General features: G+C 40.9%; 1 protein-coding gene across 2 annotated transcripts in view; it reads right to left on the minus strand.

The window, feature by feature from the left end:
- Positions 1-27,968, minus strand: part of Mllt3 (MLLT3 super elongation complex subunit) — a 265,026-nt gene that overhangs the window by 55,828 nt on the left and 181,230 nt on the right. For both annotated transcript variants that reach the window (XM_075945057.1, XM_075945058.1), the window contains exon 5: positions 9,210-9,923. In XM_075945057.1, the coding sequence (XP_075801172.1) occupies positions 9,210-9,923 (714 nt within the window). The remainder of the gene's footprint in view (positions 1-9,209; positions 9,924-27,968) is intronic.

Genomic DNA, 27,968 nt, shown 5'->3' on the forward strand with positions numbered 1-27,968 from the left:
CGCCACTTGTACAGCCTAACATGACATCGCACAGAGAAGCAACAAAATCATTTGTGTTTTAACTATGATCCAACATCTGTACACAAAAATATTACAGTAAAACATGTTCAAAAGAAAATGTTTTCCATAACATAAAACTATGGGGAGGGGGGCAGGAATGGGAGTGGAAGAAGGAAGGAAAGGGACAGGAGGGGGAAAAAAAGGAAATGGAACCACAGAAGAAAGGGGACCAGTGGGAAGGGAGACAAGGGTTGATACTGGAGAGGAGTATAATACATGAGCCAAGTATAACGCAGAAAATATACATTAAAAATGTCATAATTAAGCCCATTATTTTATATTCATATATACAAATACAGGGGAAAACTTTATTTAAAACATTGAAAACAAACAAAACACCCTCAAGGGCTGGGGAGATAGTTGGATGAGCTGCTTGTAGGAATGAAGATCTAAGCTGGGAACCCAGTACTCATGTGAAAGACGGCGGGGCAGAAGACATTTACAACCCCAGTGCTGGGGAGGCAGAGACACAAGGATCTCTGGAGCTCACTAGTCAGTCAGTCTCGCTGACTGTCTCAAAAAGTAAGATGGGGGTCAAGCAGAGAAAGACACCTGATGTCAGCCTCCGGCCTACACTCACTGTGCACACACACACGTGCACACCCCCACCCCACACATAATGGCTCAAAGTCCAAGGGTGGTTTGTGGTATCCTAAAACAAATAAAAGACTTCAGAGCTGAGTTGGTGAAGCTCTGGCTTTAATACCAACATAGCATGCATTGGCACGGCCGCACCAAAATCTCAGTTCTTGGAAGGTACAGACAAGAGGACGAGCGGCTCAAAGTTATCCTTGGCACTATAGAGCTCAACACCAGTCCAGGAGGAGGAGGGGGACGATGATGATGGAGGGGAGGGGTCTCATGATAAAGCAAGGATCTGTGATTCTAAGTATTGCTATCCCTAGTTAGGGCATCTTTACTCATCTTCATGATTGATTAGGGAAGTACCAACAATACACTTCTAAGGAAGATGAAGGAATTTGCCTTTTCTATGTTACACACTGTATGTCTCCATACTCCTGCTCCAAGCCTCCTCACACACAAACATCCCCATCTGGGGTGTTTTTAGAATTCACAGGAAAAAGTATTGTCTCTAAACACTTAAGTAAATGCTTTTCCGTTTTCTCCTGCCTAACAGAAGAACCTTTGACATTTTCTGGAGCAGTTCATTGTGCTGTCGCCTTCAGTGACCTAAAGAAGCCCCGCAGGGGTGATTTCTCTTTGTGGACCATGACACAGCCTTCAAAGTTTACAGTCATCAATTGTTGCCCACTGAGAACAATTTCTCAAACTTGTTTAAATAATTACATAGCCAGAGAAGGTAACCACTCTCTCCCTATCACCTAACGTCAAGATTGCACAGCCCTTATAAACTTACAAAATAGAAGCCAGAGTCCAAAATGAGCCTCTCAATTGGGGGTTGCGGGGAGGGCATTTGCTATTTGGTGGCACCTTCTGGGAAGGCTTGATATTGCAGCTTAGCTCTGTGGAACATACACTCCCGAGCAAATGCAAGTGGGAACTATTTGTGAGCAAGGGAATGAGTCAGAAGACGCTTTACAGTGAGCAGCTGTCAGAAGACTCGGCAGCTCCCGCCTCTGCCTCTCTGCCCCGGCCGCCGACTGAAAGGATTAAGCGTATGTGTATGTCAGCACACAGGGCCAGTTTCCACAACCTTTAAACGTGCCAATCTTGGGTCATCTCTGAGCTTCCCTCTCCTCATCTACAGAATGATGGCCACTGTGACCCTTAGTTCACAGAATTGTGCTGAGGACTTAGCAAGGCAATTAGCATGGGAATCGCTCAGGACAAGCCCAACTGTACCTGTGGGACATTCCCTTGGTATGGGACAGCTAGTTCTGCAGAGACTGTGCTGTGTCTAATGATGAGAGAGAGCACAATTATACAGAAAATAAAACGTGAAATAGTACCCTGCAGAGGTGGGTGATGAAATCCTTTCAAAGATCTAGAATGTACTGGAAAGGATGCCAGACCAGTGTATGTGAGTGACAATTGCTGGTGACAGCCAACTATATGACAAAGTCCTTTGTCTGTTTACAACCTTTGTAACCCAACGATCTTTAGGAATTACCTAATTTAAAGCTAAGGTATCATATTGAGTTTAACCTGTATTGAAAACAAGGAAAGTAGTTGTTATTTTTCTTTTAAAGATTGTCTTTATTTTATTTTATTTTTTTAGGGGCTGGAGAGATGGCTCAGTGTTGAGAGCACTTGCTGTTCTTGCAGAGGACCTGGGTTAGACCCCAGCAACCACAGAGCTATTTACTAATGTGTGTAACTCCAACTCAGGGCATTCAACACCCTCTTCTGGCCTCAATGGGTAGCAGGTACACACATGATGCTCATACATACAAGCAAACAATCATATACATGAAAAATAAAAACTAAAAAAATCTTAGCCTTATCTGACTTCTTCTTTTAAAATCGGGCCTACGAATGTATCGGTGACAACGCGGTTGGCTGGAGCATATCACCACCGATCTGATCCCCTCCAACCAGAAAACAAAGAGCCCGTGGAGATGGCAGGTGAGGATGTCCATTCATACCACAACGTTCACTTTCATCCACTTATTTTAATGAATGCTCTACACCGAGCTAAATATGCCAAGGGTAATAAAGAACGGTAGCCCCTTCAGGTAATTCCACCTTCAGTTATAAAACACAGAAAATAGGAGCCCAGAATGAGAGGCTCCCCCCTGGAGTGAGGCAGCCCCTAATGAATGGCCTTTCCAGCTGGAGCTCCCCAAACACAGCCTTTACAGCTCCTGCATGCGCAGGAGTTACAAGTCATTAAAAAGCCACTTTGAAAACACAATAAAGACCTTCTTCTGTTCTGCAATGCCCTTCCTTCCACCACATAAAAACCTAAGGCCAGGCCTTCAGCAGCAGGACACTTACTGCCAGCCCCAGACAGTTTAAGGAGGGCAATGAACAGGGTGGGGCGCAAGGAAACGAGGTGCAACAAAAGACGGGATGTTGATTCTCTTTCTGTCTCCCTTTTTCTTTTTCAAAGAAACCCCTGCTACTGTGGTTTGAAGTATTGCCCCCCCCCCCCGTCCACTGGGGATGGGGGAGGGTGTCAGAGGGAGAAGAAGCCGCCATATGCTGAGATTTTCTTTTTCCCCCTCGTGATTTCTATCCATGAGAACACCTTGGTCAGTCAATTCCACAGAAGATACGGGTGAAGTCTTACTCTCACATTGCAACTGCAAAGAGTAACGTTTTTACCAGATGTCATGTGTCCCTCTTCAAGAAAAGATGATGGGACGGACCACGACCTGTACATTGTGATTAAATCTCTACAGTGCAAAACAAAAGGCATGAAGGCAGAAAATGGGGAAATGATCACTGTAACTAGACCATCTCAAAATCTTATTTACTACTTTTCCTACCTTTCTGCTATGAATACAAACTTTGCCCCCTCCCACAATCAATCACTCAATTCCATAGGCTTCCTTTAAAAACACTCACATAAAAAGCAAATGCAAGCAAGAAACTAAGAAATTACAGAAGGTGTGAATTATTTTTATTATCCATTAAAATATGTGCAGCTTAATAGAAAGCCACAATTATAAATACCATGTGGATAATGATATACCCAGACTCTCACCTTTCTCGACTACTGTTCATAACAGTCGCCAGCAAGAGCAGATGCTTGGCAGTCAGCAAGGCCCAAGTGTCGGCATGCAGCATCGGAAATGAACTCTACACCGGGAACTGCTTGCCTTGAAGCAGGGGCTCTCAACCTTCCTAATAGTGGGATCCTTTAATACATTTCCTCATGTTGTGGTGACTCCAAATCATAAAACTATTTTCATTGCTATAATTTTTGCTACTGTTATGAATCATAATGTGAATATTTTTTGGAAACAGGTTTGTCAAAGGGGCTGTGACCCATAGGTTGAGAACCACAGTCTAATACAAGTGCCCAAGGTTTCTCAGTATAAAGAATTCTCAATCCAGCATCTGCTTAGCAAGTTTCCTCTATTTGCCTGCTCTTTCTGAGTTGGGACTCTTCTTTCCACTCCCTCCTTCTCCTATCCAAATTCCTCTGCAGGGAAATTTAGTGATGAACTTTTGTGTGATAAAATTTTCTTGAAAATAAAAATTTATCTAATGATGGAGGAAGGTCATCGGCTAATAAAAAGAAACTGCTTGGCTCTCATTGGTTAGGAGATAGGTGGGAGGAGTAAACAGAACAAAACGCTGGGAGGAAGAGGAAGTGAGGTCAGACTCCACAGCTCTCCTCTCCAGAGCAAGCGCCTCAGAGAGATGCCATGCTCCCCGCTCCAGGGAAGATGCACGCTATGAAGCTCCGACCCATGATGGACTTAGACTAGAATCTTCCCGGTAAGACCGGTGCTATACAGATGATAAGAAATGGGCTAGTCCAGGTGCGAGAGTTAGCCTAGAAGAGGCTAGGTAGAAATGAGTCAAGCGGTGTTTAAATGAATACAGTGTCTGTGTAATTATTTCGGGACATAAGCTAGCCGGGCAGGCGGCTGGGGTGTTGGGGACGCAGCCCCGCCGCCGCTCTTATTACTACAATCTAAAGAATCACAAACATTCAGAAAGAACTCCTTTGGTTATGTTAATGGAACTCAATGATGAATCATTTCTGGATATGTTCTCTTTTACCATGAAGGTCGGGGGAGCAGAAGGAAGAGTCCAATGTCCTACCTGCTGCATTGCTAGGCGGAATAATCTCTTTGATCACATTTAATACAAAGTTAAAAGTTCTTGTAAAATCGTGTCTTAATTTTTGTATAAAACCACACTTTGACCCGTATTTTTCCCATGACCATGCCATCGCAGGACTACCCCAAGACAAAATGGCACGTGCCAATTATCCCTATCCCCCACCATATAGGGCTACACTTCTGGAAAAGGGAGAAAGCTCTGTGGTCCCTTCTTGAAGACCAGAACATCTCTTTCAGGGCCAAGGTTGTAAAGCTTCTCAGAAGCCAGGTTACACACAGCAGTAGCGAGCATTTTTTTTCCTAATTAGTGTGTTAATGGCTTTACTAGGACTGATTTAATTTTCATAACACTCCCACAGCACAGATCAGACGAGAACCTCTGAACATTACTGCCCAGAATCCTGATGGCACCAGGACACAAACACAGGCAATCATCAAGACTGGCAGGCTTCCCATCACCTGTCTCCTCGTCACCTTCCAACAAATACGAGGCCTCTGGAAAATGTGTAGCAAAACTGTGGGCACTGACCTGGTTTCCCTTCTCTCATATACAAATACACATGCAAATCTGACCAAAAGGACTTGTACGAATCAACAAGTTAGGTTCCCTAATGCTTCCTGATATAACTGATTCTTACATTTTGTTTCTACACCACACACACACACACACACACACACACACACATTAGCTAGGGATGATAACTGTAATTCCAGCACTTAGGAAGCCAAGGCAGAATGATAGTTGTAAGTCTGAGACCAGCCTGGACTAAATAGTGAGTTCTGGACAAGCCTGGGCCATGGAATGGGGACCTATCTCAAACAAACAAATAAAACAACAACCCCAGTTTTACTTGGTTATGGAAGAGCCTCTTTAGAATACTGTTCCCTTTAACTTTAAAAAGTCTATACCAAATGAAGAGAGGTCTGATGGCACACACCTTTAATTCCAGCACTTGGGAGACTGAGACAAGTGGATCTCTGGGTTCAAGGCCAGGCTAGTAGTTCCAGGCTACACAGAGAACAGAGAACCCCTATTTCAAACAACAAGAAGACTACACTGAGACAAGATGTCCTTATAGACATATCAGATGTATAATTGCTCTCCCCAGCCTTCTGCTGGTTGTTGTATGTGTGCTGTATAAATATATATATGTTCAGATATGTTTGTGGATATATGTGGAAACAAGAGGACAATGCTGGGTGTCTTCTTCACTCACCACTTTTCAAATAAATATTTAAAAATTAAAATATAATTAGATCGTGTTCTCCTTCCCTTTTTCTACCTCCAACCGCTCCCTTATTCCCCTTACTCTTTCCTGAAATCATAGTCTCCTTTCCTTTACTTACTACGTTTTACACACACACACACACACACACACACACACACACACACACACACACACACCTAAATATATGACTTGCTCAGTTTGTGTTGTTTTCAGGGCTGGCCACATGGTATTTATTGAACAACCAATTAGGCTTTTCCCCAAGGAAGATGATTTCTCCCTCTCTCAGCATTCCTTAATTGCCTGTACTTCTTTGCCTATGAGCAGGGCCCCTATGAGATTCTCCCCTTCCGTATTTTCAGGTTGATTGGTAGTATACTTCTTTCAGGTCTTATTCACACACACACACACACACACACACACACACACACGACCTCTCATTGAACCTAGAGCTCACCTCTGGCTACACTGGCTGGTCAGCAAACTCTGGGGATCCAGTTGTCTTACACCTCACCCTAGAGGGGTGATAGGTGTGTCCTGGCACACCTAGATTTTTATATAGGCACTACAGATACAACCTTAGGTCCTCACACTAGTGTAGCAAGCCCTTTTAAGATTGACCCTCTCCTTAGACTATTCTGTAGCTTTCTTAATTCCTAATCTCTTCTCACACGTACTTCTTTTCTCATTTCCAGAGTCCATGATCTCTACCTGCTCTATCTAAGCTTCCTTACTACTCCATCCCCACAAATGAACATAACCAAATCTTAAAACTTGAAAGGACCCGGGAGAAACCAGGTCATTGAATCACCCGTACTCAGAGGCCAACAAGTTCACCCCCCTCCCTGAGACAATGGGAACTACGTTTCTAAAGCTGAGAGTGATTCTGGATACTCGGAAAACATTCCAGTTCCTGTGGTGCTGTCCTGATCACAGGTGAGATGCCATATAGGGGACAATCTATATGGCTATCTAAACTGCTGGATAAGTTGAATTCTAGTCCTCTTGGCACCCTTTACAAAGGGCAAAGTCTCCTGAATTCATGGCTTAAAGAATTAGACCAAGAGCAACAAAATAAAAGTACTGAGTACCAAAAGACGTATAAGGAAAGCTCAGTTGTTGAGTTTTATACCTAAACAACACTCAGGAGCTTTTAGATGCTTTGTCTCCTGAGCTACACACAGCACATGGCAGCCATTCCTTTTGTGATCACTGGTCTTCCATCCCCAATAATTCTAAGAACTTACTATCTGCTGTAAGTAATTAACAGTTCTAACTCCTGGCTTTCAAAGAGCTTTTAGGGGATCCATTTGGATGAACATACCAAGCTGAATAAGACTTTTATTAAAAGAAAGGCACGTTTTATAAAACATGCCTAAAGAGAAAAGAACAAGAGATGAATAAAAGAACAGGCAGAAACACCCAAGGAGGAGGAAGCCCATGTGTGACAAATGCATGCAAAAGAGCCACAGTGCCTTATAACTACCCCGTGGTCTCCTAACAAATCAACAAACATCCTAGAAAGGGGCTTTGAAAATTCTGATCACTGAAGAAACACATTCTTTCTAAAGTAGAATCTCCATAAACCATCACTTACTCATACTAATGACAATGCATCCTGGTTCTTCTAACGCTAGTGATGACACGCTAAGTTGATCTCATAGTTTACCAGTGACTCACAGCCCAACTCAGAGCTTTCTTTCTAGAAAAGTCATAATATTTCAGAACACAGAGAAAGTTGCCAAACTCGAATCTTGACAGATTAATCACTCGCTGAGAGCATTTCAGGGTGATCTGAAACAAACACTAAATACACATAAAAGTAGTATGTGCATTACAAATAAGTCTCAAGCTAAGAGGGAGGTTCGGAGCAAGCAAGGAAAAAAAAATACTTGGGTGAGTGGAATAACTCCTTTCACTCATTTTCATTTTACAAGCTGTAAGTCTTTAATCTTTCCCCAGCACTGAACAAATCACCCAGTCGTAGCATTTTGAGTGACACAAGCTTCTAGTCTGATCTTTGATAAGAAGTTTGGATTAGCCCTACAGAATATGAGGAGGAGGTATCCAGAGAAAACTGGAACTGGCATCTTGTCCTGATTCTAGCTGGCTTGTGATATACAACAGTACAAACCCAAGTCAGATGGAAAAGGCCTCCTATCCTTCACCAGTATTTAAGGAAGGGACATCCATAGGAGATATCATAGGACAGAAAGAAAGGTGTTGTAAAGCAGTCAGTGACCCTTCTTGACCTTGACCTAGCATACTGACAGCCAAAGAAAGAAGGATGCCAGGAAGAGGATGGAACCTCATAGCAAGTAAAAACAAAATCAAAAGCCCTCCAACAGTCCTATCACTACATGTGCAAGATTTCTTATGTGGGTAAGAGGCTAAAACAGATAACCACAAAATCCCTCCGGCCAACTCTGCAAATCTGTAATTATAAGCTCACATCACAATATCAAACAACTGGGGTATTAGATGGTGAGATGCCTTCTCAGGCATCCAGAAGATAATCCTGCCCACCAGCAAATACGCAGCAGACTATGCATTCCCTCTTTCCCAGTCAGGAGCTACCCCGTGAAGAAAAAGACAGCTTGATTTTCAAACTGGAAATAGTTTTACAGGTACATATGGATATCAAAATTTCAATATGCATAGTATGCAGGTATAACAAAGCTTCCTTTAACTCTGTTAAAAATATCAGCACTAGGGCTGGGGTCTGGCTTAGGAGGAGAGTGCTTGCTTGTCAGGCAAGGCCTTGGTTCAGTCCCTAGTACCACACAGAAATACAGCAAACTGTAACCAATTCTCCATATATTTTTTTTTTCTCTTTGAACTTGTTTTTCCATTCCCTTCAAGCTTGAATGCTTGAACACAATTTAAGTCAGCAACCAGTACAGAACACAACAACAAAGCTTGCAAGGGCACTGAACCTTTATGCTGCCGTTCAAATAACCTTTAATGCATTGTGGAATATAGCTTTCCTTAACAACTTCAATTATAGTCTAAAAACCTCCACAGATTCCTCAAGGATTGCATTTCCTTCTTCCCATTAGTTAAGGAAATTCACTTGTAGGCTACACCCCTTCCTCATTTCTGTAGGGACAGCATCCATGTTCTCTCGTTTCAAACCATGAAGCTCTCTGAAAAAGAACCCAAGACTTGCTGAAGGGAAGGAGGGGGGCCCACGGCTACTCACGTCAGATTTTGAGGACATATTCTCCTCCACGTCTGAGTCGTTGGGATCCACGATATCGTCAAAGGGTGGCAACGTTGACCTCTTCTTCTCCGTCGTCTCGCTCTCAACTTTGACCTTCCCCATCTTGACATGAGATTTATCTTTTATCTGTTTTTTCTCAGCAGAACAAGTGAGTATCAGTGGTGGTGCACTAGAAAAACTTTTAAATAAAGCCTCTGAACTGCTCTTTTTCCTCTTTTTGGCTGAGAGTTCTTCAGAATCAGAAATGGGGGGCCTTTTACTGGGAGCCTTCTTATCCTGCTGTCCACTGGTGATGGTGAGTAAGTTACTGTCTGCTTTTGGCTCTTTTGACATGGGTTTAGGTTCCTTGAAGGCCATCTTAGGAACTATTTTTTCTTCTTTCAGTGGTTTGTTTTCTTTGGGTTTCTTGGAGGAGTCTTTGGAAGATTTGTTGTGATCCCTGGAAGGTTCTTTGAAGGCACTTTTATGTTCTCTGGAGTCTTTAGAAGGTTTTTCCTTGTGCTCCTTCATTAATTTGTGAGGCTTTGAAAAACTGGTACTACTGCTGCTGCTGCTGCTGCTGCTACTGCTGCTGCTGCTGCTGCTGCTACTGCTGCTGCTGCTGCTGCTGCTACTGCTGCTGCTGCTGCTGCTGCTACTGCTACTGCTGCTGCTGCTGCTGCTGCTGCTGGTATGAATGCTCCTGTTAGGGTCCTGCAAAAAGGAGAAGAGAACCAAACTCTCAAAACAAAATAGTAAAGAAGAGTCTAAAGTGGTGGTTCTCAATCTTCCTAATGCTGCGACTCTTTAATTCAGTTCTTCATGTTTTGGTGATCCCCAACCATAAAATTATTTTAATGCTACTACATAACTGTAATTTTGCACTATTATGAATCATAAGGAAAATATCTTATATGCATGTTATCTGATATTTAATCTCCAAAGGGGTCTCAACCCATAGATTAAGAACCCTTGGTCTAAAGTCAACTTCTGTGAACTCCAGCTATACAAAATATCTGTCTTTTGCTTTTAATCCATCCCTAAAATACCCAATATTTTAACTGCAGTTTAACAGGTAGGAATAATACATGTGAGAAACATATATAAGGGAGTCATTATGATCAGAGAATGTCATAGGACAAGCTATCTCTTCAACCATGGAAAGATAAATTTAAAAGTTTTATAATGAACAAATGGTAACAATACGCTTGTCCGAGAAGGGACAAAAGTGAGTAGCAAATGGCCCCACTAATAAATTACGGCGTACCTATCTATGGTTGATGGGTACGGAAAGCACCACCTATAAAGTATGTAACAACTAAAATAAGGGGTTCTCCTGAGAGCATCCTAATTCTAAAGAAACCAACAGAGGAACAAGTAGCAGAAGCAGGCTCCTGCTATCAGAAACAGAAGAACAGGTAGCATTAATTGACCAGAATAAAAACTCAAAGAGGGAGCAACACTGACTGCATTTGAATAGCAGTGCCTAGGTACATCACAAAATTGAGACAGAAGCAGAACACAGTCAAGGTAACACAATGAAGCCAGGTTACACGAAATCCTAAACATCTATGACAACCATAAAGTCACAAAAAGAATTCTTAATGGAAGCTAAAAGTTTTTTAAGTCAAATTTTTATCAATTGAAGAATATCTTTCTCTTACTAAGGACAATGGGGGGAAAGAAGAAAGCAAGCGAACACATCAAAGACCTCGCCTATCAATGGACAGGATGGTAGGCAATTACTGTTAATCCTAAGAAGGAGGTAACTATTCATATTTTATTTTAAGTGTGACTAAATTTCTTACTCATCACAATACCTCAAAACATACACCCTGAGCTGGAAAGATGGTTCTGAAGGTAGGAGCACTAGCTGTTCTGCCAGAGGACCTGGGTTCAATTCCCAGCATCCTCAAGGTGGCCCACAACCTACAGCCCCAGAAGATCTGGTGCCCTCTTCTGGCCTCCACACACACTGCATGCACATGGTACAAAGTCATACACATAAAGGAAAAATACCCCCACACAAAAATAAGTAAAATTTAAAATAGATACTCCCAAACACACACATTATCTACATAAAATCTCTACATAATCTATTTAGGAACAAAATCTAAGTCTATACTTACCAAATTTGTGAGTCTTTACTATTAATAGCAAAAATAAGAAACAATAGGAGATTCTGGGCATGCAAAAATCCACATCAACACTAAAGAAATAGTTCTTTCATGCCCCCTTCAACCTCCTAATGGAGCCGAAGATAAATTCCATTCAGATTCTCCGTCTTCAGGTGCATTCTCCTTCACGTCTAATGCACTCACTTAAGGCCAGCACTGTATACCCCATCTGATCACCTTAACCGTCTGGCATGACACAACAAAGAGGATGTATGCAGGCCCTCTCAGCAAAAGGAGCAATCTCCTATTTACTGCATCCATAGGAGGGGAGGGGTGGGAATCCATGTTCACTGATACACATCAGAAAGCGATACCCTATGTGAAGATCACTGTTCTATGCCAGTGGGAATATGTATTTTCGTTTCCTAGAAAAATCATCAGCCCTTTATGTATAGCAACATAGCTCAAATTATTCCTTTTCTAAAAAGAGCATTTGGTTTCAAAATTACAAAATGGATAGAGTTACCAAGCAGAGACTTGTTTTCATGCTTTGAAGTGGCTAGGTGGCTCTTTACAAAGCATTTTAATCTGAGACTTTAAAACATGCTACTAAATATAGCACGTTCATATTACTGAAACTACATTATTTAATAAATTCATTACAGGACATTTCCTGGCATGTTCAGCAATACTATGAATAATTAAAATAACATATAATAGACAAACTAAATTAAGGAACAACATTTTCAAATCTAATATCCTTGGGATTTTTTTAAAAATTGGTTTGTTGACTCACTGAATTTTGGCAATTTGAAATCACTTTGCTAATTATGTCTACACCCAACATCTGATCTATATGGAGTATTACACATATTTTAATAAACAACTTCCTACACAATCAACATACTTCTAATGTTACACATTAAAAACCAATAAACATCAGGAAGTGGGGGACTTCTACAGTGAAACTTAAATTATTAATAATATCTGTAGAATAAACAGGAATTCTTAATAAAGTACACAGTGGTGGGTCAGAGAGTTGGCTCAGCAGGCAAAGGTGCTTGCTGTCAAGCCTAATAACCTGCATTTGTTCCCCACGACCAGCATGGTGGAAGGACACAAACATACACATACCAGCTGTCCTCTGACCTCCATAGGTGGTACACATGTTTATATGCACACATGCATGCACATGTGAGCACATACACACACAAAAATAAATGCCATTCAAATTTATAAACAAAGCATTCAGTGACACTAGATACAAGTTTTATGTTATATATATAAGAAACCAGAAATGTATTTTTTATAACATGAGCTATTTAGTGCTCTCTTTATCTACTCAAAAAAGCTCCACTATCCACCCTTTATTATTATCATCACCTCACAAAGCTTTCTTGGGTGTGGCAGCAACAGTCAGTAATCTTAGCACTCAGGTGGGAGGGACAGACACACTTCTGAGAGTTCAGAACCAGCCTAGTCTTCATCCACACTGCAAGTTCAAGGCCAGCCGGGGCTACATAGTGAAACCCTGTCTGGAAAAGAATCAAATAAAGACTGGAAAGGTGGCTCTGTGCTTAAGAGCAGCAGCAGCTCCTGAAGAAGACTAGAGATTGACACCCGGCACCCACGCGACAGCTCACAAACATGCATAACTCCAGTTCTTTGGTACCTTACACCCTTCATGTTCACGGTGCGCATATATACATGCCTTCAAAACACTCAAACACATAAAATAGGTAAATCTAAAAAATTAAATCAAATAATCATTTCTAAAAGCTTTCTTTGAACAAAAGTCAAATATCAGACAAATACTTTCCATAAGAACGTCCATGGCAAAATTCAGAAAATAACGAAATGAGAGGGTGGTTTCTGTCACACACAGAGGAGCATGTCCTTTAGCTGGGGCTGGTAGCAGACAGCTTAAATACATGCCACCAGCCTCTACACTCTTATACATAAAAAGTGGGAGCTTAGACACATACGCATCCACCTGCCACTGACACACAATAAAAGCTGATCTAACTCATATATATTGGCTCTAGTCAGTGGGTTTTTAAGAACTGTTTCTAAATCATTAACCTCAGCATTAAATGCTACTGTAGAGCGCCGACTAATTAACATTCTTTGTGAAGCTTCCACGTGCTGCATAATTCACATCTCTCTGCCTAAAGATGAATTGGAGCGACTGAATATCGAGTAATGCACAGGGAAGGCATGTGCATAATTCACATCTCAAATATGAAAAGCAAATGACTATTTAAACATAAATACACATGCACAAACTTTGCAACCTGTAATGCTGAAGCATACAACTCTCATCCATGCAATTCTATTAAATGCTTCTTTGTCTTCGTTTTCTGGAGCAGAATGGTCTCTTTAGTGTCTAATTCTGTCTAACTGGACTTGTCCATAACTCTAGCAGATAGCCGAAGGTTGTAGGAACTGAACTTTCTAATTATGTGTGGCTTTCAATTTCCTTGTCTTCGCCATGCTGACAACTCCATGCTGACGCTTGCCTTTCTGCTTCCTCCCTCTAGCTCCCTTCTGTCTTGTTCTAACTGCTCTGCGACATTGTGGAAGATTCCCAGATTAATAGAACTTGAATTTGACAAACTAATGATCATCAAATTTTTATTAACCAAAACCAATAAAATTTTCCGGATGAGTTTATTTGTCCAAACATTTCACCAGGATAATTCCTACAACCTGCAGTGTGTACTTCAAGAGGTTGTGTATAGGAAGGGATAACATAAACTGTGATACTAAAAATAAGCTTTCAAATAGATCACAAATAATGATGAGGATACCATTTGAGAATATGAATAAAATATAAAAATTGAGGATCCTGTAGAGGAGGGGAAAGGGGCCTAGAATTTGGTCTACTTCCTTATTTTGATTTAAAATGCAGCCAACTCAACTCAATCATCTTTTATTGAGCCAGTCAACTCAAGAGGCAGAAGGCAGGTGAGCTGGCCATAGGTTTGTGGGACTTTTGTGAGAAAGGGCTAGTATAGGATCTCGTTGGCTCCAAATTAGGACCATAAGGAGTTCATCATTCAAATAACTGCACAGCCCCAGAGTATCCCATAGGATGGGGAGTCCACTCTACTCCTGAGGCTACGGAATGGAAGGAGGCAAAAAAGAAAGCAAAGACATGTATAACTATACAGATAAGAAACTGTAAACATGTTTGTTAGTGTATTGGAGTTTGAAGAGCCCGATCCTTTCATCACTTACATGAACCCCAATGCATACAGAAGAAGTAGGGAAGACCTAATAGACTTCTGGTGAAAACATACGAAGTATTGGCATTAAAAACATGATTAAATTAAGGAGAATAAAATAAAATAGTAATTTCTAAATTTTTTAAAGTTCGGTGAAAACTGAAAATTAAGATTATCAAGCTAGAAAATTCATAGGGCAAGGGGAGAAACACAGCAATCAGTGGCAGGAAAGGGGTCAGAAGAAACCACAGCATAAAGACACAGAAGTGAATGATGGGAAACGAGAAGACTCAAGAATAGAGGGAGGCAACCTAGCAAGGCACAGAGTCTAAAGGACAAAACGTGTGTGTGGGGGGGGGGGGAGATTGTGAAAGTAGTATGGGAAAAAAAATGTCTAAGAACTAAAGGAAAAAGTGAACTGTCAGCAAACTGGGTTTTCCAGCACCCAGGGGAAACTAGTGATAAAAGACACATACCCACACGTGTTAGCTCAAGTTCCTAAGCTTCAAGGGTTTGGGCTGGAGGAAGCTGAGTGGTTAGAAGGCTGGAATGTCCCCCAACCCCCACGCTCCCAATTTTGTCAGCAATCTTGTCTATTTTGACTTTTGAGGTGGATCTATACATGCTTTTCTTAGGGTTCACCTTATTACTTAGCTTCTCTAGGATCATGAACTATCAGCTCAATATCCTTTATTTATAACTAGTATCCACTTATAAGTGAGTACATACCATCTTCATCTTTCTGGGTCTGGGTTAGCTCACTCAGGATGGTGTTTTCTAGTTCCATCCATTTACACGCAAAATTCAAACTGTCATTGTATTTTACTGCTGAGCAATACTCTAATGTGTAAATGTGCCACATTTTCTTTATCCATTCTTTGGTTGAGGGGCATCTAGGTTGTGTTCAGGTTCTGGCTATTACAAATAATGCTGCTATGAACATAGTTGAGCATATGTCTTTGTAGTATGGTTGAGCATCTTTTGGGTATATGCTCAAGAGTAGTATTGCTGGATCATGAGGCAGGTTGATTCCCAGCCTGCATCGAAGCACTGGACTGAGCTCCCAAGGTCTAGTTGAAGAGTGGGAGGAGTGAGAATATGAGCAAAATGGTCAAGTCCATGATGGGTTCATCCACTGACACAGTTTACCTGAGCTAATGGGAGCTCACCAACTCCAGTCAGACTTGGAAGGAACAAGCATAAGATGAAATTTAGTCCCTCTGAATGTGGTTGACAGTTGCATGACTGGGGCAGACTGAGGAGCCACTGGCAGTGGCACCAGGATTTATCCCTACTGCTTGTATCTATTCTCTTTGGATGGATACCTTGCTCAGCCTAGATATAGTAGGGAGGGTCTTGGACCTTCCCCAAAGTAATGTGCCTTACCCTCTCTGTGGAGTGAGTGAGGGGTGGGATGGGAGGTAAGTGGAGGGAATGGTAGGAGGGGAGAAAGTGGGAACTTGGATTGGGTATGTATAATGAAAAAAGATGGTTTGTTTCTTCTTTAAAAAATGAATAAATACAAAAAATTATAATAAGGAATTGGAAGAAACCACTGCCAATAATGACAGGGCAATAACAGAAAGTGGAAACTGGTTATCAGTTTAAAATATAAGCAGAATTAAGGAAAAAATATTAGCAAGTATAAACAATGCACAAAGAGTCACTGAATTACCTCTCCCGCTGACATTGTGCTAGACAGGAGCTAAGGTCACACATTGTCTGTGAGAAACCCTTAACATCACTTGATTGCAAAAAAGAAGATTAAAACAACTGGATGAGCCATAAAATATCAGCTCAGCACACCTAAAAGAAAGCACCAGGCTATGTTAATGTCAGGCAATGTGGAACTCAGTATGGTGAGGGGGAAAATATGTTAACAGCTAGAGGGACTTTTAAAATAATGAAACTAATTTAAACACTGAGACTAACAAGAGCCAACAAGGTTCAAAATTTAGCATTTACCAGTGGGTGGGAGGGGGCCTAAAAGAACATGCCAGACATGGAAGAGAGACGGCATTTAAGAATAGCAACTGGAGTCTTTCCTTCAGCCACAATCTGAGTGGCCAAAGTAAAAAAGAACATGAAAGATAGGCTGTTATGAGAGGTGCTGGCTTTGACGTTTTAATAGTGATCTAATATTCAAGTTTAAACTCAACCCAGGAAGTTCGGGCGAACTCTACTAAATACCATGGAAAACAAAGAAATTCAGGCAGTCAGCCGTTTCTAAATTGGACCAGGAAAGACAGCAGGCAGCATTGCATTATGCCTAAAACCCCTCAGTTTGTCTGCATCGGTAAAATACGACACCAGTACAGACATCTATGTCTATAGAAACAGAGACATCAGAACTGCATGAATGGTATAAGGGTTGCAATCGTCTAATTGGTTATGTGAAATGAGCATGTAGCATGCAAGAGGAGAGAATCTGGCCCCGATGACTGACTTCCCTCAGCCACCTGGACTGAGTTCAGCCACTTCTTTATTAGAGCAGCCTGACTTTGTGACTAACCACAGAGGATGTCTCTTTGAGGAAAGCAAAGGGACGAGGAATCGAAAGTCTCCACCCACCCATCCAAACTGCTCACTTTAAGAAGGACAAACGGTGGTAATGTGGTAGAGAAGTTGGAGTGGGCAGAGGCAAGGAAAGAAAGTCCCTTAGACTATGTTATGGGGATGTGAGCTGGGGGTGGCAACAGTGACAGGTCACTGAAGAGATGCTTACTAGGCCAACCTCAGGGAAATGGGGAAACTGAGACACAGGCACACACGTACACAAAAATATACACTTATATGCCCATACACAAATGCACACAAAATTAGTGGCGAAACTAAAATTTAAGTTCAGGCTGCCTGACCGCAGTAACTGTCGTCTTTGCTGTATTTCTGTGGATTTCTACATTAACTCTGTTGATTTTAAAAAAACCTGTCAGCCTTGACAACATAACCTGAGCAAGAAAGGAAAGAACAAGAATAACAGGGCAAGAGTTCAATGAGGAAAAGGACAGGAACTGTAGTCTCGGCAGGAACATATCAACCAAGTTCCATTTACTTGCAGTAGGTACACTGTGGTGGTTTTGTTTGTTTGGTTTTTGACAGAGCTAAGTGGCAAATAATTTATTTTGAAATAAGACACTTCTTCTGTATACATAAAGGATGCTGAATTTTGGATCATTTAGTGCCAAATATTTTAAGGCTAACTGACTTATTTGAAGGGTTGTATTTAGTTGGCTTATGTGATACTTCTCACCTCACAATCATTAAATTCCTGTAAGCCAGATGAATTAACATTTTACAGCACTCAAAGCAAATACTAAATAACCACCTCCTAAACAGTAAGGTGAAGACAACCAGAACACCCTACAGGAAGTGACAGGGAAGAACAGGAATTTGAAATATTTAGCTCAACAACTATGTGGCAATGGAAAATATAACAAATTTTAAAACCACAGAAACAAACGACTGTAAGAAAATATTTCAACAATAACATCTTATCTACGAATATATATTTTACCTAATTATAGCAATAAATTCACCAATATTCAGCTTTTAGAAATCTACTTAAGTTGCTAAGCACGTTACATGTTCTTGTCAGTATTAATCTACACAGTATAAATAAGTTTAACACATACAAAGCTACATGCATATGTATATGGATATATGTTTGTACATATCCTCATATGTGTGTATGTACATATGAACGCATATACAGGCTGCATAGATCTAACCTCCAAAGTCTGAAATCATAAACACTGAGAAATCAGAGAGGTTTCCATCACCAACATGTGGGAATTCTGGCCACTCACCTGACACCAGAAGTGGAAAACTCCAAATTTGTCCTAAAGTTACAGCCACAACTCAAAGTAACCAAAAATATTGTTCACTTTATTAAGAAATCACATTTGGGGGCTTAAGAAATGGCTCAATGCATAAAGTGTCTGCTCAACAACCATAGAGACCTAATTCGGAAAAGCCAGGGGTGGCAGGGCATGCCTGCAACCTCAACACTGGGAGACAAAGCCAGGTGGTGGGTCCTGGGAAACCACTGGTCACCTGGTCTAGCTGAGGTGGTTATCTACATTTGAGTGAGAAAGTCTGTCTCAAAATGAGGTAGAAAGCTAGAGGAAGACAGCTGACAGTGGCATCTACAGTGGAAGAAGAAAATGGGGAAACAAGCAGAAATTTTAGTGTCCATGGACTTATTGCGTTGAAAAGCAAGAGGAAATACCGACATGGCTAATGAAATAAGAAGATAAATTCAACATCTAGAATCGTACAAATGTTCCTAAGAGAAGAACTTAAAACTGCATCTTAGAGGGAGGGAGACGGGCTAACGCCTCATTAAGACACAGCGGTGTGATTGAGTGCTCTGTGGCAAAGGGAACATCTTATTAACACCTCCCTCTGCACCCAGGACATCATGGGGGTTAGAAAGACTGTGAGAACTGCATGACAGGGTCAAGGGCTACAAAATGCTGTCCTCTGGGCATGACTCAGAAGCTGTCCACATAAACTCACAGCAGTTATGATTATTGCACAAGACCTGCAGAAGATCAAGTCAGTAAAAATTCCAGCACACAGGTGGGGATTCCCAAGGCCCCAACCGTAACTAAGGAGCCGCTGGCAATCAATGGCTACTGGAGGAGGGAGAGTCATTCTTCTTCAGGGGTGCAGCCATGGGCAGCTTGCCCAGGCCTCAGTGAATGAACCCAAACCCTTGTTCACATGGGCAAAACAAAGAAAACTCAGTAGGTTCTAGAAGAAAGACATGATGAAGCAAGATGAGGAGAGAGTGTACCAGTAGCTGGTGGGAGAGAGACTTAGGTATACTTAAGATTATTTTGACACCTATAAAAATTCCAAAACAGAAGAAGGGAGGGGAAGGAAGGACGAGAGGGAAGGCAGGCAAAATAGAAATACAATTTAGAATCCCAAAAGAGGACTAGGAAAGAATACAAAGGCTGGAGGAGGAGTCAAGTGTTGTAGAACCCTTTCTTCTGAGCAGGACAGGGCTACTATACCTATCAGCTATAATCTGAATAGATACAGACATTAAGCATATAGTAATGGGCTGGGCTAGAAGAGGGTCTTCCATGGAAGTGCATATAAAATATAATGTTAAGAAAGAAAGGGGAAATGAGAGTAGGAGGATTAAAGGGAGGGGAAAGGGGAAAGAAGGGAATATAGACAGGGACAACTAACACTAAAGCCCTTTTGAAAAGCTACATAGAAACCGATTTCTGTAGAAGCATAATAAAGTGTGTGTGTGTGTGTGTGTGTGTGTGTGTGTGTGTGTGTGTGTGTGTGAGAAAAGCAATCTAAACGGATCACCAAAAAAAAGGGAAGATAATGTCCCAACTAGACATGTTATGTAACCAGGTAAACCTCCAGTGCTTCAAGGTGGTTGACACCTTGAAGTGTTGACCAAAGGAGTCCCATGAAACCCTCTAACATCATAGACTATTGCCAGGGCTATTGGTTGCCCTTCACAACCTGAGGGCAAGGTCTTATTGATGAAGGCAACACTTACTTATGAACTGACTATGAAGAAGTTGAGCTGGTGCCCTATGAGAAGCTTCAACCCTAGTGACTAGCATTCACGATGCTGGAAGGTAAACTGAACACCAGCAAAGATAATCAATGATTATCAATATCACCCAGCTATAAACTTGTAACCTAAAATAGCAAGCTGCCTACAAGATATACTGGGGTAACAATGGTACATATGTTCTAGGAGTAAACAACCACTTTTTAAATTAGATTTTTAAAGCCCACTCCATGAGGTGGAACTCATGTATGACACTGGTAAAGAGGACAAGAACCTGAGACTAGATAGGTCAGAGCCCTAGGGGAAAAGCTAATACTATTATTATGCTAAATGAACATAGCAATAAATGACTCCTAATGACATCCTGCCATACCCACAGATCAGTGCCTCGTCTGCCCTTCATCAGAGTCATCTTATTGCACAGATAACCATAACTGGACCATGTGCAGCAAGGGAGAGGCTGGAGCTTCAGTCCCAAATGTATATTTTCATACCCAACCGTCATACCCCCGCCAGCAGCACCACCCCAAACCCAGGGATCTGTGCAGAAGAGGAGGTAGAAAGGTTACAAAGGCTAGAAGGCTAGAGATGATGGATGGCTCCAAGGAAACTGTCTTCCAGACACAACAGTACTGATACACACATGAACTCACAGACTGTGGCAGCACCCACAAGACCTGTGCAGATTCAAACCAACCAGGGGCCCAACACTAAGAAGGGAAAGTGGACACAGTGTGTTTCCCATGACCAAGGCCTATTTGTAATTAATACCTATAGGAATAAAAAACCAGTTGTACTCCATGGGAGTGTCACTAGACACACCAACTACACTCCAGGGCAGGCCCCGTGTCCAGAAGTAGTAGCCAATACAGAGCAAACTCAATGGTATTTTGTGTGAACTTTTTGTTTCATTTTGTCATATTTTGTTTTACTGGTCTTTTGATTGTTTTAATTTTTGTTTTGTGAGGTTTGTTTTCTAGAGAATATAAAGTTGGGATGGAGGGATCTAGGAGGATCTAGGATTATATTTTCTAGAGGAAAATATAATCAAAATATATATATGAAAATTTTTAAAGAAAAAACAGACAAAAGAAAGAAAATGAAAATTAGCAATAGGAATTTTCAAAAAGGATAAATACACCTGGAAGAACAACACAGATAAATCAGGAAAGAATAATTTTATTTCAACAAATTTAAAAGTAAATTTTTAAGGAAATGTGGCTACCAAAACTGATACTGACCTACCCCAAAAAAGCATTCAGGAAGGGAACTTTATTAATATCAGTGAAGTAGTTTAAAACCTTCCTACAAACAGAACACTGGGACCAAGAAGTTTAGAAGCATGTTCTTGGAAAAGATAATCTGAATCTACAGAAAGTCTCCCATAAGTAGAGGAAGCTTTGTTTTATACAGTTAATGTTACCAAAGCAACATTGTAAGCCAAGAATATAAAATAAAAGGACCAATCTAACTCAATAATACAGATGAAAAAAATTGAAAATAATAGCGCACAATCAACCCAATTGCAGAGGGGAGCAACACCTAAAGAAGCAGAAACAAACTGTACTTAATTCAAGGGCTCAAGAGCAGTCTACCAGGACAAAATGCCTGTAAGGACCACAGCAACAGACAGGAGGAGAACAAATCTACCACATTATCTTAAGTAATGCTGAAAAGTTGTCTGATAAAATCAAAATCCACCCATGAATTTAAAAAAAAAAAGTGTCTTAACTTGATATGAACTGGCATGTTCTAAAGATGCGGCCTCCATATTAAATCCCCCAGCTGCTTGACCTTGGCTGACTTGAGGACCATGACTAAGCAGAGAGGGAATGTGGTAGACCCAGAGCCAAAATCATCCTGGGCTGTCTTTGACCCTTTAAAAACCAGATACCCCGACTTTGTATCTGACCTACCAGTCTCCTTACTAACAGAAACCCATCTCAGAATGTACTGTTAAGCTTAGCAGACCTCCTGTCTCCACCAATCCTAAAGCAAAGAATATTAAAAGATAATGCTAGAAACCTATGGAAGAGATTGCCTTGGTTCACCATGCCTACTGTCTATCTGATGGTCCCACCAATGTAATTACAAGCGTGTTTATTATGACTTCCTTCTGCTCTGTGACTACAAAAATTCGTGTAACTTCTTACACGGTAGAACATGTCAAAATAACTTGAATCTGTGTTCTAGTACTAGAGACACACATATTTGGCTAAGGATAAATGATTTTATTTCCGTTAAAATGGAGTCATTATTTTACATCCATAGTGACAACAGCAGCTAACAAAATTCCGTGCAAACAACATTCTCAATGGCAAGTCACTAGAATTGCCCCCATTAGAACCAGCAGCAAGTTTGTTGTAGGTGTTTCTACTGACCTATGATCCTACAACACAGGAAAAATGAATGCCCACGTATGACTATCTATGTAGAAATAGCAGTGGTCTATACAGAAGAACTCCTCGAATTAGTAAGTTAAAAAGATGACAAGAAGGTCAAGTGCAAAGATGCACTGCATGTTTGTGTGCCAATAGTGCTGAAAACATGAATACAGGGCAGGGTTAGCTAAAAGGATGGGGAGGAGCCTGCGAGACACCGGGTGGTGGCAGAAGATGCGACTCATAAACACACAGCAGGTGCGGCCACCTGCAGACAGGAAGGGGCCAAGGAGGCCCTACTATCCCTGAGAAGTTACTGGCAGCAAAAGATGCCAGGGGCAGGAAGTCATTTTCTTCAGTGTTGTAACAACTGATAAGTGACCCACAGAGGCGAGAGTTCTTGGCTCCCCTGGAGCTGGAGTTGCACATTGTTGTGAACCGCCTGGTATAGGTGCTGGGAATTGAGCTCAGGTCCTCAGGAAAAGCAGGGCTTCCTCTTAATCACAGGGCCCTCTCTCCAGGCGCTAAAACCTATTGTTTTTTGAGACATGGAAGATGGAAATGTTTAATTTTAATGTTACCAAATTTCTTTTGTTTTTGAAACGTTTACTGCTTTTTAAAAATAATTTCTTTAATGGGCATTGGTGTTTTGCCTGGATGTCTGTCTGTGTGAGGCTTCTGACAGAAGCAATCTCTTCCATAGGTTTCTAGCATTATCTTTTAACTGGGGTTATGGGCAGTGTGCACTGCCATGTGGGTGCTAGGAATGAAACCCAGGTCTTCTGTCTTTCTGGCCCATGATCAAATTCCTTAATGATTAATTCAATTTTATTTCTCATTTAATATGAAGTTCTATAATATAATGCCATATAAATGCTCATCTAGCATTTTTGTCTAATACTGAAATACTTTTAAACATCTAGAATTCACCTCAAAAATGGTATGAGGGCAGGGCGATGGTGGCGCACGCCTTTAATCCCAGCACTCGGGAGGCAGAGGCAGGTGGATCTCTGTGAGTTCGAGGCCAGCCTGGTCTACAGAGCTAGTTCCGGGACAGGCTCAAAGCCACAGAAAAACCCTGTCTCGAAAAACCAAAAACCAAAAACCAAAAAAAAAAAAAAAGAATGGTATTAGGTAAGGATCTAATTTACAGGTTTTTTTTTTCCTGTGTTGAAAATCCTATGCAGTATATTTTCCTGAGCTGTCTACATTTTCCCCACTAACCTCCCATCAGACTTTGATTTTTCACATATTTGTAAGTTGGTTCAGGAAATGATAAATATCATCCCATCGGGTAGTTTGTGTTTTCAGCACTTAGTGTTGTAACAAGGGACATGTTATAAGACTGCTTACCAGGAGGCCTGACAAATTTTATTATAGAATTGGTTTTCTTTTTTGTTTTGTTTTGTTTTTCGAGACAGGGTTTCTCTGTAGTTTTGGTGACATCCTGGAACTAGCTCTTGTAGACCAGGCTGGTCTCAAACTCACAGAGATTCACCTGCCTCTGCCTCTTGAGTGCTGGGATTAAAGATGTGTGTCCCCACCATCTGGCTATAATTAGTATTCTATATATAAGTTTTAGGATCAATTTAATTCTGGGAAAAACTGCTAGAATTTGTGTTGAAATTGCACTGAATCCACAGATGATAGAATATCTCCATCCGTGAACCCAACTTGTCATCTTATCTAGGCCTTCTTTAGTGCTGCTAAAGTATGAAGAAAGTTTATGGAAATGTTTGCCTGCTCGTAAGTTTTGTTTATTCCTGGCTACTATTTTGGGGGAAGAGGGAGTAGTTTTGTTTAAAAGATAAACGTTTGGGGGCTGGAGAGATGGCTCAGTGGTTAAGAGCATTGCCTGCTCTTCCAAAGGTCCTGAGTTCAATTCCCGGCAACCACATGGTGGCTCACAACCATCTGTAATGAGGTCTGGTGCCCTCTTCTGGCCTGCAGACATACACACAGACAGAATATTGTATACATAATAAATAAATATTAAAAAAAAAAAAAAAAAAGATAAACGTTTTATTTTCTGACAGTTTCATGCATGTTTATAATCGATGTCATGAGTGCAAAGTATCTTGCTCATGCTCACGATGGTTATCCTCTCTTATCCCCTTACGCTTCTTTTGTGCACCTTCTTCCAAAGAAGACATCTTCTGAATTTCATGCCCTCCTCCTTTATTTTATTTATTTTTTAGACAGGGTTTCACTGTGTATATCTGGCTGTTCTGGAGCTGTTCTAGTCACTATGTAGACTAGGCTGGCCTAGAGATCTGCCTTCTGAATGCTAGAATTAAAGTTCTCCCCCATCCTCAATATACTTATCTCTATCTCTTGTTGCCCCTCTGAGTTGAATTTTCTTGGATGTGCATACACTCAGGTAAAGCACTTAATGAACATTAAAGAAATTGTTTTTAAAAAGAAATTTGAAAACATTAAAAATTAAACATTTTCATTTTCCATGTCTCAAAAAAAATAGGTTTTATCTAGGGCCTGGAGAAAGGACCCTGTGATTAAGAGGAAGCACTGCTTTTCCTGAGGACCTGAGCTCAATTCCCAGCACCAATACCAGGTGGATAACAACAGTGTGCAACTCCAGCTTCAGGGGAGCCAAGAACTCTCGCCTCTGTGGGCACCTACACTTGTGCAAAAACCCCTCACCACCTACACACACAGACAGATACATAATACATAATTAAAACTGAGATAAATCTATTCTTAAAAAGGGTTTCCAGCCGGGCGGTGGTGGCGCACGCCTTTAATCCCAGCACTCGGGAGGCAGAGGCAGGCGGATCTCTTTGAGTTCGAGACCAGCCTGGTCTACAAGAGCTAGTTCCAGGACAGGCTCCAAAATCACAGAGAAACCCTGTCTCAAAAAAACCAAAAAAAAAAGGGGGGGTTTCCCCTTCTATGAAAAGATATCATAAGGTAAAAAAGTCACAGGGAGCCAGGCGGTGGTGGCGCACGCCTTTAATCCCAGCATTCCGGAGGCAAAGGCAGGCAGATCTCTGTGAGTTTGAGGCCAGCCTGGTCTAGAAGAGCTAGTTCCAGTACAGGAACCAAAAAGCTACAGAGAAACCCTGTCTCGAAAATAAAAAAAAAAAAGTCACAGGGAATTTAGGAAAATATATGAACTGTAAATTTAATCAACAATGACCTCATAGATACAGAATATAGAAAGTAAGCAAAAGTAATAAATACATATGCCAAAAGAAAAAGTGTGATTGGTGGAAAACATATCAACTGTATTATACACTAATACATGAAACAAGTGAGAAATACGGCAGAAGTCAACATATCTTCTAAACATGCACCTACGTCTGTTAAGTCTACTCAGAAAACTGAACATGAATGCACATGTTCCAGGTGTTCATTTGGAGTCCCTGGGGCTCCAACTGGTTCCATAAAATAACAGGAAGTTAAATATGCAAGTGGCTTACACCACAAAACCAGCCTATCACTGAATGGGGTCAGCAGACAACAGCATGGACTACCTGGATCCTATCAGAAATTCATGGCTTTGAATTATCTATGAGCTAATAAAAAGATTTGAGAGAGAGAAGTCAGGGTTTTAGACCTACCCCAGACCTCCTAAACAAGAATCCCTGTAGCACAACTGAGAAATCGCCAAGTGCATAAAAGTTGTAACATTTTTATTTTTTAAAATGATCATATTTCCTGATAGTGTAATAAGAGAAATTCACATCCAGTGTTCACATACTCATTAGAGTTTATGAGCAAAGTCCACACATCAGCTCATTTAATCTTCCTAAGAGTGTTGTGAAATAGCTACTTAGATAAGAACGGGCAATCCACCGTGTGTTGAATGAGTTCATATTTATATAATATTCTAATACTCAAAAAAGAGAGCTCAAGTCTATAAACATTTGTTGTAATTATGACAGGAAATTAACTGAAGTGTAGATGTTTGATCATAAAGAATTGTTGCTGATTCTATTTTCTTCTACTCTATTATGTATTATCAGAAGTATAGCAGAGCAGACTGAAGAGAGGGTGCAGTAGTTCAGAGCATTTGCTACTTTTGCAAAGGACCTGAGTTCAGTTCCTGGCACCTACAGGAGGCAGCCCACAGAAGCCAACTCCAGTTCTAGAAGGTCTGACAGCTCTTTGGCCTCCACAGACATTTGCACTTAGATGCACAACTGCACACTTGCACATACACATGTAGTTTTTTAAAAGCGCCCTTTAAATTTATATATATGGTGGGAGAGATGGGGCTCAGGGGTTAAGAGAATGCTCTTCCAGAGGACCCAAGTCTGATATCCAGCACCCACATGAAGACAGACAATTATCTGTGACTCCAGTTTCAGAGGATCTAATGCTCTCTTCCGGCCTCCGTGGGTGATGCACATATGTGGTAAAAAGAAAAGCAGTCAAAACACCCATATACATGATGATAGATAGACAGAAAGACAGACAAAAATTTACAGCAAAGACAGGCATTTTTAAGCCTGTAAAAATAGCACTAGGGAGACCAAGCCAGGAAGACTGCCAGGAGTTCAAGGCCAGCTTGGACCTTGTTTCAAATATATGTATATTTTATTTTATTACGTATTATAACAGAAAATACTCAAATCAAGCTTTCATCTGGAGCTGTCTTTAATCAAAGACACAGAAACTAATCATCTATAATGTGGTGTTGGGTAATATAAATGTTTATGTTGCTAAGGTTATCATTTGCCCTTTAAAGGATTTAGCTCTATTCTAGGCACCAGATTCTGCATGTGAAGAACCAGCAGAACTGTCTTAACTCAAGAATCAGTGAGAGGAAAAAAAAATATCATGACAATTTATTCTGTACACGCTAATGAAAATCAACTTCAAGCTGAGTAGATGGCTCCATTGACAAAGTGCTTGTCATGCACGCATGAGCTCTGAGCATCCCCTGAAACCACATTTATAATGTCAAGTGAGTGCTTGCAAACCTAGCCCTGGGAGGTGGAGACAGTGGATCTCTGGGACATACTAGACAATCTAGCTGAATCAGCAGCAAGCTCCAGGTACAATGAGGAGCAGTCTCTTGTCTCAAAAGACAGGGAGGGAGTAATTGAGAATAACACCCAACACTAAACTCTGCTCTCTACACGGATGTACCCAGATATGAACATATATGTACCCACACGAAAGCACAAATATATATATATATATTTGTATATATATACATATATATATACACACACCCATATATAAACATACACACACACACAAACACATACACGTACACATCCTTATAATTTTAAAGGGCAAAGTAGTACCATCACAGGGCCTGTTCCATCAACAGCACAGCAAGAAAGAAACTGTAAAGCCAAATCTTTCATCCTTGAGCATACATTAATGTGAATTAACTGAAACTTTATGAAAGGATTTTCATCACTCACATTAACATTCACACAACTCCTATAAACACATGAATAACTTTTTATTTTTCTAAATTTGATTCATGACATGTCCACTATAAATGTAAT

Source organism: Microtus pennsylvanicus, chromosome 13 (assembly GCF_037038515.1).
Source record: "Microtus pennsylvanicus isolate mMicPen1 chromosome 13, mMicPen1.hap1, whole genome shotgun sequence".
NCBI lineage: Eukaryota > Metazoa > Chordata > Mammalia > Rodentia > Cricetidae > Microtus > Microtus pennsylvanicus.